The 16,180-nt window shown below is 42.5% G+C and overlaps 2 protein-coding genes across 2 annotated transcripts in view; one reads left to right on the top strand and one right to left on the bottom strand.

Moving 5' to 3' along the window:
* cntnap2a (contactin associated protein 2a) overlaps positions 1–16,180 on the top strand; it is a 259,501-nt gene that overhangs the window by 137,694 nt on the left and 105,627 nt on the right. Inside the window, 2 exon segments of the mRNA XM_029457576.1 lie at positions 554–815; positions 12,087–12,236. Of these exon segments, the coding sequence (XP_029313436.1) occupies positions 554–815; positions 12,087–12,236 (412 nt within the window).
* Positions 7,469–9,382, bottom strand: LOC115025384 (uncharacterized). The gene is made up of 4 exons (XM_029457577.1): positions 9,047–9,382; positions 8,698–8,844; positions 7,999–8,127; positions 7,469–7,926 (listed from the first exon to the last, which is right to left on the bottom strand). Exons 1-4 carry the CDS (start codon positions 9,282–9,284, stop codon positions 7,613–7,615), a joined length of 828 nt encoding a protein of 275 aa, XP_029313437.1. The 5' UTR covers positions 9,285–9,382; the 3' UTR covers positions 7,469–7,612.

Genomic DNA, 16,180 nt, shown 5'->3' with positions numbered 1-16,180 from the left:
TTTCTGAGGACTCACACGGCCGTTCATTTCTAATCAAAGCAGATCTGCTCTCACATTTGAGAAATACACACAAACAGACTGAGGCAATCAGGGATCATCTTTAGTTGGTGCGGCAGCTCAATACTGTGCGTTTGCTAATGATTTGATTAAGAGCAAAAGGTTGGAGAAGCTCGACGGTAATTAGTGCCTAAAATCCACAATAGTGTTTGTTTTCCTCCGGCGCACAAACATCTCCGAGGTTACCGTGCAGCCCTGGCTCCAAAGACGGGGTGAGACAAAAAGTGACACTTTTGTGATGCGTACAAGCAGCACCAGTCTTTGAATCCAGCTTCAGTCGGGAACATCTGAAGGGTAACGTGCAGAAGATTCAAAGCGACAAAGGCCTGGTGAACGAACACACGGTTTCCTAAAGTGTCGGCGCATTTAAAACGTTCAAGTAACTTCACATAGTAGCCGACATTCAGGGGATTAGCTTTTGTTTTTGACTTTTCTCTCTGAAGACCAATTAATAACTTCCTATTATCTGTCTGTGTTGGTGTCTGTGTCCTCGCAGCGTAACCTGTCCTTCTCCTGCGTGGAGACGCACACCTTCCCGGTCTTTTTTAATGCCACCAGCTTCCTGCAGCTGCCCGGTCGAGCCAATCACGACACAATATCTGTCAGCTTCCAGTTTCGTACGTGGAACCCCGACGGGCTCCTCTTCTTCAGTAATCTTGATGACGGCACGCTGGAGATCTCCCTCGAGGACAGCAAGGTTGCAGTTCATATTAATGTGACGGAGGCCACCAGAAACCACCGGGTAGACTTGTCCTCAGGTGAGCGTCTCTCGTTTGGTTCTACATTTATCTCCAAGCGTAAGATCTCTGCTACAACTATAATTCAATAATTATGAGCCATGATACCTTTCACTGTTGCATTCTGTTGTAGTCAAACTGTCAGTTCCACAAATCTACTCAGGAAATATGAATAATTTAAGCTTTTCTCTGATAATTCATGCACTGGTCATGGTTGGTTGGACTTAATTTTACTCATTACTCTATCTGAATACAACCAATTTGACACTTTTCCAAAGTCAGTCAACTATATATATATATATATATATATATATACATGTATAAACATGTTGTGCTTCCTCTGGCATGAGTGACAGTCAACAAAGTAAACAAATTGACAATTTTGACTTGAAATATTTATGGCAACTGCTCATTTTAAGCTTGTGAAATTAGACTGAGTGCTGCCCTATTTCAAAGACGGCCTGTTTTAGTATTTGAGTTCAGCTGCTGTACAGAAGCGAACAACTCGAACACAAGAACCATCAAGAAATGAACATTTATTTTCAAGAAGTCCTTCTTCTTCTTCTGTCCCTCTTTTCCCACCACCTTCCCTTCCTGCCTTACTCGTGCTTCCCGCTATCTCTCTTTCCTTAAACATACTCATTTATTCTGTCCACTGCTGCTTTAATAGGCCATTATACCCAGGGGTAGGGATTATTACAGAGTTACCCTCTAGGCTAATTGGGCTTGAGCCTCCGATTACATCAGTATTACTAGAATATACAGACGCACAAACACAGACTTGCACACACAAACACACGCTCCCTCCTTTGATTCTGTTATTAGTATCTCTCAGAAAGAAAGCCACGCTGGCTTCAATGACACAGTGGGAGCACAGTAGACTTGTAATGAAATGCTTAGTCCCTCTTAATGCAAATAGACTCTGGCAGATGTGCACACACTAAGGAGAGAGTGAGAGAGAGGATCTTACCGAGACTACAAAATCCAGTTTCTGTTCCCAGTGGGAATAGATTGCTTATGAAGCTATTTAGCGACAGCTTATTCACATATAATCAGGCATCTGCTGGAAGATAAAACATGCAGACTTACAGCACTGCTCTGCAGCACATACAGAACCACCTTCTCCTGCTAATGCATGAAGACTGCAGCACCAACCCCTCAGGAGGCCTCACCAGGAGGCCTCACCAGGAGGCTCACTCTGTGTCAATAATGTATCAGTCTGCCATGTCCTTAAGAAACCATAAGTTGAACTCACACGTGACACGCACCACCTGACATTAACCTTCGTATGATCTTAACGTGGGTACATGAATGACCATATATATATATTATTCATACCTTTTATGTTAATAAAGAATCAAATGACGCGTTTTAAAGTGAAGGAGTTGCAGGCACTTGCTCTACGAATGAACACCCTCGTTTGCAGCTTTCGTTTAGTTTTTGATTCGCTGTTTCGTACAAAATAGAAGAGATTGGATTACTATTACTTTAGAGACAGACATCTAACAAGCGACGGAGACCCAGATAGTTGTTTTTCTCAGGAGATGGCGGATCAAACCAGGGCAGAAATGCAAATTGATGTTGGCATTTCACACAGGTGGTGAGTAATAAGACTCCAATAAGATGTGGCTCTGTTGCTGCTCTGGGTGTGTCAGTGATTATTGACAGTTGTAGAATAAATCCAGACTCGTAGATGTGTGTGTATATATTGTAAGAGGAGGATATTTAGGTCTGAACCAAAGGGATACTTCATCAAGCTTTTTTTTAGTATGTGAATGATATGATTTACCTTCACACTACCAGCTTGTAATTTCCGAAGGGTTTTCTGCAAGTGAATCAGCAGGTGCGGTATAAAAACGGAGGGGGGGGGGGGGAGGAAGCTTCATGTCTCTGATGGCATAAAAATCACTTGAATATCTCTTCATAACCTCATTCTGTCCTCGGTGGGTCCCAGGTCATTAAAGTTAATTTTTCTCTCTGATTGGAGACGGAGCGACGGCCACAGTGGATCTCACCTGCTACTAGACACAGTGTGTGTGTGTGTGTGTGTGTGTGTGTGTGTGTGTGTGTGTGTGTGTGAGAGAGAGAGAGAGACCACTGTTTGTGACCAGTGCTCTTCTGTCCTCGGAGGAATCCTCATCATTTCCTCTTCTCCAGCTGAGAGACGAGGGGAAGATGAGGCCTTCGAGAGAACACTCTAGATTAAACTGTGGGTGTCTCCTGAACAGTGTGTGTGTGTGCGTTAATAGAGAATACTTAATTGTGATTCCTGCAGGGACTCTGATCTAATTTTCCCATCACTTTGCTTTTACTTACTCATTAACTGTCTTCTCTTCTCCTTCGCTCTCATCACTCATGTGTTAGAGTTGTACAGCAGCTCTGTTAGGCTGGGAGATGTTTCCACGATGGCCGTACAGCCGCGGCGGAGCGTCTTTTCTTTTGTGCCCAAAAACAAATCAAACCCCACTTTTCCACATTACATACCATGAAATGATCCAATAAACCAAAGCCAGTGGAAACAGCTCCTGGGGACACAGAGAGCTGGTGAGTGTTGTGGGGTTTTGCATGTGTGTTGAAGATCCTCTGATCATCCTTTTGATTAATTATCGAATTATTTGGCACCGGCATTGTTTCCATGGAGACAATATTCCACTGCCTCCAGTGCGTTTGCAGACGCAGAGAACATCTAACAGGTTCTAGTGAACCGAAGTCAAAGAAATCTGTTTTTTATTCTCCTGTTCTGTTGTCAGAGTCGTGATCATTATATAATTATATGTGTACAGGAACATGGGGTTTAGCTCCTCCTTGTATGCTATTAGACAGCTGAAGATAACAAGATAATATATATATCTGTTTACAATAGTCACAAAGTATCCGAGTGTAACTACTCTCTATGACCAATGAGGTGCTCAGTTCCCTCCTCTCATAGCTCTACTTTTCATTCATAGCTTTACATGAACACAGCAAAGTGTTGCATACATTATAATGCAACACGTGCACATATTCAAACCAGCAGCAGTTTAACATCTGCTGCTGCAGAAGCTCATTTCTGAACATCTTTATAACCTGCAAGTAAAGTATCCAACTCATCAGAAGTGCAGAGGATTGACATTTGATTTAGATTTTTTTTGATTTTGAAAAGGGACGATCAACATTTAAACTCATTTAAATGAGTTAGTTTTCATCGGCACTCCCTTTTCCTGATGCTGTTAAGCGTCTTAGAATATTAAGAAATATTACAATATGTGCATTAGTTAAAGAATATGTACATTGTGATACAAAAGCATAAACAAGACACAAGTAAGTGTTGGCGCGTGTTAAAGGTGGATACAAACAGCATCAGCGTTGACATTCTCAATAAGCAATCTCTTTACATTACAGTTAAATGAATATTATTCTGGAGACTCAGTAACTGATTGTGGAGCTGAGCTTCATTTACGTGATGCTCTGAATAGACACATTTAGAAATGCACGTCTCTTTTAATTGCCTTTCAATACTTTTACATCTCTTGCATTGCATCACCCGCATGTTATTATCAAATCTGCTTTATGTATTATGTCTTTCCCCTCTCAACAGTTTTATAAAAGAAGTAAATGCTCTGCAAGATGAACTCTTTCATCTGTTCTGCACGTTTTGCATTAATTCTTGTCGCTGTGAATCGGCCTGTTTGATACCACCAGGGGAATGTGTCATCCCAGTGAGGGAAGACAAAGCCACAGGCACCACAAAGTGTTGGGTTCAGACACCTCGAAAGCAGAATATCTTTGCTCTGTTAAAACTGTGTGAGTGTGTGTGTGTGTGTGTGTGTGCTTTCATGCGTGCGTTCACACCCATCAACTTAGCTGGAAGTAATAACATCAGTTCTTTTGAGATGCAGAATTACTATCAGTCACACACACAAGGTTACAGTCTGAATATGAAGCCTGAGTAATTACAATAATAGGCCTGAAGCACAGATTTGTGGGGGGAAACATACTACAGCCACCCCAGATTATAATGTTATATTGTTTCAATCCCCCCGAGTGTGTGAGTGTGTGTGTGTGCCGGCGAGGCTTAATATATTGCATTCTCCCGCTTTGTTTGATTGGCACTCTGCCATCCGTGAAGCGCTTCAAACTTCCTCTGAGGACCGAATATTTAGACGATGGGGGAGGAGGAATTCATGAATGCCAGAGGGCCCCAGAAATTAATTTATACTATACATACAGGATCGATAGGAAACAGTTGGAGAGGAGAAAAGTGATGTGGGGAAAGAGAAAGTAAGCAGAAAGAGGATGACGGCTCCACGTCGGACACGTCGGGATATTCCCAAACTGCTCCTGCAGCGACGAGACGAAGAAACATCCATAACTAATGTTTGTTTCCCGTGTGTTTTGTGATAAGATGATAATTGTTGCATATTACTTCCTGATATCTATGTAATCAGGTTTCTCCCTCTGAGAATGTGATTAGTATTCACCTGGCCACCTTGTCTCCACTATAATAACTCCCACTGCTAGTTCTCATCTCATCAGGGGTGGACTCGTGTTTCACTGTGTTGAGTAGTTTCTGATGTTGGATCTCACTTCCTTTGATTAATATCCCGTAAAACATTTAAAAAGAAATCTTAGATTTACAGTTCTGAGTGAATAAAGATATATAATTACAGATATTTAAGAAGCTACAGCAATTTGGGGTATTATTCCACTAAAGACTGAAGTATTTAACTTGCACTCACACATAAACGTACTACCACATACTGTTAATATTCTCATTTAAGAATTACTGCAACAAGAATTAACTCAATTTGACTATTTTTTATAAGAGGAGGAAGCTTTTATAAGCTCCTCTGTCTCGAAAGAAAAATAAATAAACAATTGTGACGATAATATTGAGGATAAAACTGCTTTCTCTCTCGGCGTCTCGCTCCACAAGATCAGCTGTTAATCTTCCTAAAATGCACTTTTCTTCTTCTTCTTCTTCATTTGAGTCTGATAATGAGAAACGTGATGGAGTCATGTATTCAGCTCAGGTATGCTGAGAGAGGGCGCAGCTTAATGCAAAGGTCGGAGCAAGTCAACACTGTGTAAAGCCAGCTTCATCATCAGGAGTAACATTTCACCGGCGTTCTCCCGCTGCACCTCGCACACTTTGTCTCTCTGGCGTTGACGCTGCGTGGTGGTGACACTCGACTCCACCCTCCGCTCTATTAACATGTTGCTCCACTCCTCCGGCTCAGCCCAGATGTCAGCCATGATAGTGCTGCTCTACCTTTAATGCTTTATTAGACTTTCTTTGACACTTTCTTCCTCAGTCTGCCACAGTGAAAGTCACAGTTTGAGTAATGAAAACTTGTGACGCTCCAGTAGGCCTCTCTGTACGCTGGTGTTGGTGTATCAATCACACAGGGTTTCCTTCAATTACATTTTAACCAGTTTATCTACAAGGTCAGTGCTCCGGGTGGCCGCTTCCCCTCGGCTGCTGTGATGAACTATCGCGCTTCAGATTCTCACTGGTACACTTTGGACTTCACTGTGAGAAGTATATCAGCTGTTACCGTGTGTCAACAGTGTGTGTTGTGTGAGTGTGGACACAGATATGTCACACACACTTGCATATACCCGATTGATTTGTAATATGTTGAATTTCAATGTGTTAATTTTGCCTTTACAAACAGTTTCATTAATTCAGGTTGTTGACTTTACTTCCATCTTTAATTCCTAATAATATAACGTGTGTTTTATCTTCTATTTGCAGCTCACAGTATAGTTTAAGAATTTAATTTTGAATTATTTTGGATTAATACCGCTAAACTTGACCTGTTACTAACAATTACTGTAGCTGTGACAGTTACAATTACAAGATTAACTATTGTTAATAGAGAAAGTCTTATTATATTATCCCTGTATTGCGCTGAGATAACATGCGATCAGTACCCCATTAATCCTCCTATGACTGAAGTGGACACATAAAGCAGTTTTAGTGGGTAAAGCGTGCACATTCTGTATTTGTGACATTATGCACGGAGGTTTCATGTGCTGATAGAATCACTGGGGTTGTGAAGCCTCCAAAGCACATTTAGAGGACAAACAATAAGTGGATGTTGTGATTATGTTATTGTGCATTTCATAGCTTTTTGCATTATTAATCGTAGAAACACTTTATATTCTACTCTGTCTTGAATACACCAGTGGGTAGTTCAAGTTAATCGTCCTGTGTACAGTATCGACTGCCACACAAGGAAAGCTGCTCCGAGTTGTGGTTGTTAAACTTTCTCTTGTTTTGTTTTCATTTAAAATGGAAGTACATCATTTATGTCAGTATTTGTGGGAATTCATTGGGTGTCACTCAAAATGTTACACGTAGATATGTTGTCAGTTGCAGTGACCTAATTATTGAGAATAGGGAGACATTTACATGCACGCTAATGCTTCATGTTAATTCTAAATATTGCAATTAAGACATCTTTTATTAAAACAACCTAAAGTAATGAGGTTACTTGGATTAGTTCTATCAGTGCAGGGTTGCTTAGAAATACTCCTAAAACTCCAAGTAAGCTTTGTGTCATTTTAGGACATTTGCACATCATTATGCTCATTGTTAATCTTCACAACTATAGACTTTCTGATGTTTCACTGCAGCGTAAATGGAGAAAACCTTACTATTGTTAAGAAGAGTACAGCTTGATGGTGATCACACACTTTAGTTTATTTATCAGTGATTGCAGCACACATGAGTCCACTTCTTTCTTTGTGTGTAAATGGCAGATTGAGGTAACCAAAGACAATATTGACAAAGTAAGTATAAAAGGTAACGTAACGGACAAATGGAGACATTTTCAAGCCCCAGAGAAAGTTGGGATTACATCTGACGGTCGCAGAGGGAACAGCAGGAAGCCGCTGAAGGTGGTCAGGGCGTTAGAATCATCATAGAGCACACAGCCATTGTGGAGCCTCATATAGACCACACTTCCCTGTTCCAGCTGTAGAATCAATGCATTTGCAATAAAAGTATGATGGTCAGCTATCTCAGAATTATGCAAAAGTCTCTGAGTATTATGGTATAAGTTTACTGCCATCCAATCTCCCCTCTGCATGCTGAAAGCAGTGAATCTGAAATAGTAGACTCCTTTGACTGGTGCCGTGAAGATACCTGCAACAGACACAGAAAGGTCAGCCGTCTCTGTGTGTTAAGCAATATTAGGATGCTTGCTTGCTTGCACACCTGTATTTGAGTTGTAAGCTCCTCCGATATTAGTGAAGACTCTTTTGTACACGAGTGTAGTTTCAGTATTGAAAGGTCCAATCTTTCCTGAAGTGCTCAAACCAGCAGAGAAGGCCAGCTTTGGAGTGTCTGTAAACACACGATGGAAACATTTAACTAATACACTTCTTTTTAAAGAAAGCAATAACATATTACAGTGTTTCCCCTAGGTGTACTGCTTTGGAGGGGTGCTCACCGTGCAGGGGGGGAGGGGGATTGCGTGCGCGTGCGGGGAGATTGTGTGCGCGTGCGGGGAGATTGTGTGGGCGCGTGCGTGGCACGGTTTCTATTTAGTTCTCCCCGCTCCTTTCTTCCGCTCTGTAGGTGTGTGCGCACGTGTGTGTGCGTCAGCTGCGAAGCCCCGCCCTTCGCAAAACGGAGCGAAGGAGAGAATGTGAATGTGCAAAGTAGACAGTACACACTGAAACGTGCACATAAATTATATCAATAGCATTAGTGTTTAGTTTATTTAATAAAAGAGCACCTGTCAATGTGAAAAGGGAGTTGTGAATAAAAAAATAAAAACACCTTGAATTTCAGGCAGGGCGCTGGGCTCCGTTGGCAGGGCGCAAGACAATGGTAGGGGAAACACTGTATTATATACACACATGTTTAGTTTCAAGGGGAAGAGTTTTATTGTTTTAAAGTAGTTTTATCTACCTGCAATTGTTCTTTCAATCTCATCCAGTTTGTTCCTGGTGAGTTGTAGTTCAGTCTTAGAAACATCCAGCTCCTCCCTGAGAGCCGCCGCCTCCTTCTCGCTGGTTGTTACTCTGAACACCAGGGCTGCATGTTCTGCTGCGTGTTCTAAGAGGACGAGAGCCAATCATTTCTCAACTGCTGCTTCAAAAGTTCCCAAAACAATCTTCGGTTTTAGCTTTTTGAATGTGAATATTTGCCTTTTTTCACCATGTTCTGACAATTTACTGACCAAATGATTAAGCAAAACATTCATTGGCAGATTATTTCTTCATCGCATCCCCAGTCTGAGAAGTTGTTGATATATTACCGATGTGCTCTTTCTCTAGACCCGCCACTTTGTCTCTCTGGGTTTGCACTTCAGCCTTGGTATTCCTCAGCTCCACCTTTTGCTCCACCAGCATGTCTCTCAGAGCTCTCAGCTCATTCCAGATATCCCTCTTAGTCTGACCACTCGTCTGTAAACCTTGGTCAGCGTCTCCGCTCTCTCCTTGAGCTGACGTCCCGGACAGACAGAACAGCAGCACCAGCAGCAGATTACCCCTCATTGTAAAACCTAGAAGCTCCTTGAAAAATATGGAATCTGATTCTCTGTGTCTCCCTCTAAACGTCGGGTGTTGTGAGCCAAAAGACCTCTTATAATATATCTGCAGAGTTGACACAAGGAGGCTGTCCCGGACCATATTCAGGAAAGCAGGCTGATGCAATAACCACAGCTGTTGCAACAATGATTTTCCAAAAAACAAATCTTGAAACGACACGGAAGAATATCTTCAAAGGATAAAGCCACAGAATCATTTAACATATGTTATGTTTATTACATTATGGAAGTTATATTGGACATAAGTAGTGCTTTCCTCATAAACATGTCACTTATCTAGCTCTCTAACTGTAACCCATCGAATGTCCACTGCTGACATGAATAATTAATGCTACTGACCGTTTTAAAACTATTTTTCCTTCCAGAAAGGCAGAAGTTAGAAGTGCCAAAATGTCATGAGAATATCTGGGTCAAATGTTATTCTAAAATGTTAAAATGATAGAATTACTGCCGGTCCCCATTTAATTATTTATTAAGTGAAATCCTTCTCCACCTTTCTGTTGTTTTTAATGGGTTATTTTTCGGTTGGAAAGACCTTCTTGCCATAGTGTGGCGGCTTCTTTCTAATGAGCATTCGAAGAGAGGATGTGAGATGTGAGCCCAAAGTGCGATTTCCTCATTTTTTTTTTATTTAATTCAAAACGTAAACAGAGCGAAGCGACTGGTCAGGCCGTGCATATGAACGACAACTCCCGAAGAAACGTTTTTATCTCGTCAAATCTGAACAATTCTCTTCCGCCTTCTACTAGTCGCCTTCATTATCTCAACTCTATTTATCTGTGCTACACAGCCGGTGTTTGAGCCCGTGTGTTAGGTGTGTGTGACACAGAGAGAGAGAGAGAGAGAGAGCGAGAGAGAGAGAGAGAGAGAGAGAGAGAGAGAGAGGGAGAGAGCTCCGCATATTGTGTGTCGGGGTTTCTTTTTTGTGTTGGTGCAGCAGTGAGTGGGAAGATTCAATAACACCGCTATCACTGATAAGCTCATCATTCAAAGCTATTGCAGGTGATGTAAAACAGATGAGGGGACACAAGGTTACACGGTATCTATTTTCCATTACATTTAAGAGGTTATAGAGAGGGACAGAGCTTGTTAGTGATTACATCAAACCAATATCAGTCAGGAATGGGATTGCCAGTTTAGGAGCACATCAAGGTCTCTTTCTGTCACTCTGACAAAGCTTCCTCTCATTTCAGTTCCTGACTAGTGCAACAAATATATATCAAACAATATCAAATGTTTTATTCTCTGACAGCGCTAGTGGCGTTTGTTGTTTGCATAATCACATTCATGTTGGTACTGCTGTGAGTGTTTCTGCATATTTAACCAGCATCGAGGTCACAGCGGTCACACCCCTCAGCAGGTGGCCATCTTGGCTTTTTTAGTCCTATGGTCACTGTCATGATCTCACACACACACACATGCATGCACATAGTCCCCCTACTGATGAAGATTAATTAGTGTAGACTCCCTACTGACACCAAAGCCTCGGTCTTCAAGTGCATTCTGGGAAGAGATAAACAAAGTGTGCCTTGTAGATGCAGAAACGCACAAACAGAAGTTTGCATCATCTCTTACACACATGTGTCTGATATGTTGAAACGTGCAGCGAGTTAAGGTACATGTGTATTGACTTGTCACTCTGATCCATGAGCAAATGCACTCCGCAGAAATGGATTTCTGACACGTGACCGTACCTTGAACTTTGCTAGTCTCCTCCCTCGATGCATTACAGTCAGTGGAGCTGAATTCAAAAAGATGCACAATGCAGCAGATGGCAACACGAGGAGTAAAAAGACAGAAAGAAAATAAGGAAAAGTGAAATGCAGAAATATAGGAAAGGAAATAAAGACGGAGCGACGGAAGAAAGAATCAGGGACAGAGAGGGAGGCAGGGAGGGAAGGATGAATAGAGATTGGTGTCAGTAAGAGGTGATGTATAGAGGGGAGCGTGATGAGAGTGAGCTGGCTTCTCTCTCGGCTCCAGTAGTAATGTCCCTTTCCAAAACATCACTCATATTTAATGGAGCACAGCTACAAGGGAAGAGAGAGAAAAGGACAGCACAAAACTCACATGCACCGACACACACACCCACACACACCACATTGACATATGAACACATTACAGACTTGCACAGAGTGCTCAAAGCATGCATGCACATATAAAAAAACACACACACATATGCACTCTGGTATTCAGATGCAAACAGGGTTATCTGAGAGTTAATGGAGTTGAGACATAAGGGCCTTGAGACTGGAAGCTGCACTCGGCTTGGAGACGGGGAGAGAGAAAGCAGCAGGGAGAGAACAAAAGAGAAGCGAAGAAGAATTGGGGAGCATATGAGAATATGTGTAGCAGTGAGGGGAACATGTGGAAGAGGCAGGAAGATGATCCTCTGCTGAGCATGTCTTAACTCTGACTGAAGCCACGTTCGCCAGGCAGCTGAGATGGAGGCATGAGACAGGAACACACACAGCGGTACATTGTAGAAGGTACACAGAGAGAGATCGCCACACATCACAGGCAGAAACTCTATTTCCTAGTTTCACCACCCACATACTTCTCTCCCATGATGAGTCACACAGTCAGGTCTTTGTCATTCTCCTATAACAACGTTTACTTTGACCCAGTAAAAAGGAAGAAGACGTGTTGATGAATGAACGAATGTGGCGGTGCTGATGTAGAAGACTTATAAAACATAATGTTTATAATTTACATTTGTTTTCTGAACATGTTTTTGTCTTCCCTCCAGGTTCAGGCCTTAACGACGGGCAATGGCACGCAATCCGTTTGGTCGCCAAGGAGAACTTTGCCATGTTAACAATAGATGGCGAGGAGGCGTCTGCCGTGCGCTCCACCTCACCTCTCAGCATCGCCACGGGAGGAACCTATCACTTAGGAGGTGAGGGTCACCCCCGACACCATCGCTATAGATTTGCTCACTTCCACTTTCATTCATCGTCATCCCGTCACATTCCATCCAGTGCCCATCGGAGACACAAGGGAGACGTCAGAGTATAAGACGCTCGCTACGTGTCGGACAACAGCATCCAGTTTATATCCCTTTTCATCCGCGTTGCGTGTCTGTCGAGCTTGACTACTTGTTTCATAAATTCTACGTAAATATTGCCATCCATCTTCAGTTTTTGATTGCGATCAGCTGTTCCCGACCAGCTGTCAGAAAGTGTGGTCAACCGTTGCCATGAGTCATTCCCCACCCCCCCCCCCCCCCCCCCCCCCCCCGAGTTCCCACTACTCCCCAATAGTTAACAATGTACAACATATTCAGTAAAACATAGCTTTCTGAAATAAAACATGATTGTTATTCTTATTGTGAACTGTACTGGTGTAACGTTCCAGAGCCAAACAAACTTCTACCTGCCTCTGAGTGAATTGTGACTAACAGTCCTTATGGGTCCTTTTAATTGTACACATACAGGACTGTCTCAGAAAATTAGAATATTGTGATAAAGTTCTTTATTTTCTGTAATGCAATTAAAAAAACAAAAATGTCATGCATTCTGGATTCATTACAAATCAACTGAAATATTGCAAGCCTTTTATTATTTTAATATTGCTGATTATGGCTTACAGCTTAAGAAAACTCAAATATCCTATCTCTAAATATTAGAATATCATGAAAAAGTATACTAGTAGGGTGTTCAACGAATCACTTGAATCGTCTAATTAACTCGAAACACCTGCAAGGGTTTCCTGAGCCTTGAAAAACACTCAGCTTGGTTCAGTAAACTAAATCACAAGTATGGGGAAGACTGCTGATCTGACTGCTGTCCAGAGGACCATCATTGACACCCTCCATCAGGAGGGTAAGACACAAAAAGACATTTCTCAAAGAGCAAGCTGTGCACAGAGTGCAGTTTCAAAGCACATCCACAAAAAGTCTGTTGGAAGGGGGAAATGTGGCAGGAAACGCTGCACAACCAAGAGAGATGACCGCAGCCTTAACAGCATTGTGAAGAAGAGTCGCTTCCAGAATTTGGGGGAGCTTCAAAGACAGTGGACTGAAGCTGGAGTCCAGGTATCAAAAGCCACTGTTCACAGACGTGTCCGGGAAATGGGCTACAATAGCCGTATTCCCATGGTCAAGCCACTTCTGAACTCAAGACAACGGAAGAAGCGTCTGACTTGGGCTATGGAAAAGAAGCACTGGACAGTTGCAGAGTGGTCCAAAGTCCTCTTTTCAGACGAAAGCAAGTTTTGTATTTCATTTGGAAGTCAAGGCGCCAGAGTCTGGAGAAAGGCTGGAGAGGAGCAAAATCCAAGTTGCTTGAAATCCAGTGTGAAGTTCCCACAGTCAGCGATGGTTTGGGGAGCCATGTCAGCTGCTGGTGTTGGTCCACTGTGTTTCATCAAGCCCAGAGTAAATGCAGCTGTGTACCAAGAGATTTTAGAGCACTACATGCTTCCGTCTGCTGAAAAGCTCTATGGAGATGAGGAATTCATTTTCCAGCATGATCTGGCACCTGCCCACAGTGCCAAAACCACCAGTAACTGGTGTACTGACCATGGCATTACTGTCCTCGATTGGCCTGCCAATTCCCCTGACCTGAACCCCATAGAGAATATGTGGGGTATTGTGAAGAAGAAGCTGAAAGACACCAGACCCAACAATGCTAATGAGCTAAAGGCCGCTATTGAAGCATCCTGGGCATCCATAACACCTCAGCAATGCCACAGGCTGATTGCCTCCATGCCACGCCGCATTGATGCAGTAATCCGTGCAAAAGGATTCCCAACCAAGTACTGAGTGCATTAATGGACATTTTCAAATGTTTGATTTTGTTTTGCTGTTATAAATCTTTTTTTTTACTTGGTCTGAGGAACTATTCTAATTTTTTGAGATAGGATTTTTGAGTTTTCTTAAGCTGTATGCCATAATCAGCAATATTAAAATAATAAAAGGCTTGCAATATTTCAGTTGATTTGTAATGAATCCAGAATGCATGACATTTTTGTTTTTTTAATTGCATTACAGAAAATAAAGAACTTTATCACAATATTCTAATTTCTGAGACAGTCCTGTACAGTCAGTGGGAACACTCACGCTGTGGTGTGACGACACGTACAGTGTGAGCACAAAGAATCGTGAGCTCTGGCTTTAGATCGCAGACGATTCACTCGAGTTCATATTAAACAACATTTCTAAGAATTGTCCAGCGTGTGTCCAGCTTTAGTGACGGTGTACTTATAGTGTTCACAGTTTTTACAACGGGATGATTTGACGGGCAGGGACCTGTAGCGCCTCCTAGAGGGCATCAGCTGTAAGAGGTGGCGGGCAGGAGGAGAGTGTTGTGAAACATGAAGTGAAACTTCTTATATTAGCTGTACCAACTCTAAATATGTCTATTAATCATGTAGCTCGCTATCTATCTAAATCTGAATCTATATCTTAGTGGGCCAGAGTTCAGGAAGTTGCTCACTTAGCGAGAGCACTGACGCAACTCGACCACCAGATATACACAACCATACAGAGAGGAACACACACACAAGGAGCAGTCACAATCTGTCTGGATTAGGAAGACGCCAGGTTAATGATGCCAGACACTGCTGTCCGTCGTCTGTTGGAAGATGGTCCGTGTGTGCGTGTGTGTGTGTGTGTGTGTGTGTGTGTGTGTGTGTGTGTGTGTGGGCACCTGTGTGTGTGGGCACCTGTGTGTGTGGGCACCTGTATGAAATTACAGTAACTGAGAGAGATAGTCTGGGCTCTGATTGCTCCATCAAGCCTCTGTCCCTCTCTCTCCTTCTCTCTATCACAGTACAATCTCCTCCATCAAGCAAGACCATTTCCCCCAGGCCAGTCAATAAGGATCAGAGCACCTCTCACACACACACACACACACATCATGATTCTTTTATTATGTGTTGTCCATCTTAATTTACTCCTTGCTGCTGTTGAGTGAACCGCCCTTAAGCCCATGATGAGTCTTATTAGTTTTATGTTTTAAATCTAAGCTTGGCCTTGATATGGTAATTGCATTTTACTCAGGAAGCAAAACTCACTTTTTTATTATTATTATTTTATCCAGGGTGTTGCAGAATCATTCAATCTTTATTATCCCGTATCTTTCTTTCACCCCAACTTTCCCTACCCTCTGCTCTCTTCTTTCTTCTCACCCTCTCGTCTCCGTTTTGATCCAATTGGTGATTTATTGATTTTGGTAAGCTGAGTTGGGAATCAATAGTGGCTGAGAGCAGAGGATCTTTGTAATGTCTTTACCCCTTGAAGAAGTCAGAGGAGGCAGACGAAGAGAGTGAGAGAAAGGAAGAGTAAAACCGAAGAGAAGACGGATAAAAGATAGGGAACAAGAGGAGCTAGAGACGAGGAATGAGACGGAGAGAAGTTGCTGGCAGAGAAATGTAAAAGATATGTTATAAAGTGAGAGCGAGGCTTGAGAGAGAAAAGGGAAGCGAACGCTATATGGTGACAATGAGACATAAAACCCCTGAGGCGGTATGTGCACGTCATCAAAGGAAACAACAGCGCTCCACACACACATTAACCACATATTTATATTCCTATACACACAGATACATACTGTGCTGTATACATATGTTTTGATTGTCTCGTACTTGCACATGGCTTTCACTTGTCGTAACGTGCACACACACACACACACACACACACACACACACACACACACACACACACATGCACGCTACAGAGTAATACACGGACGTTCTTCCAGAAGTCATTTCCCCATCGACGGGCGTAATGTGTGGGCTGAATTGGCAGCAACTGTGACGGGGGGTTTTACTCGTTAGTGTTACATGACATAATGAATACTGAGGAGCAGCCTGGTGGTAAACACACGTTTGAAGGCTGCA

This window comes from Cottoperca gobio, chromosome 20, assembly GCF_900634415.1.
Source record: "Cottoperca gobio chromosome 20, fCotGob3.1, whole genome shotgun sequence".
Lineage (NCBI taxonomy): Eukaryota > Metazoa > Chordata > Actinopteri > Perciformes > Bovichtidae > Cottoperca > Cottoperca gobio.
The sequence above is the reverse complement of the archived record's forward strand: the minus strand, read 5'-3'. Positions and strand labels throughout refer to the sequence as shown.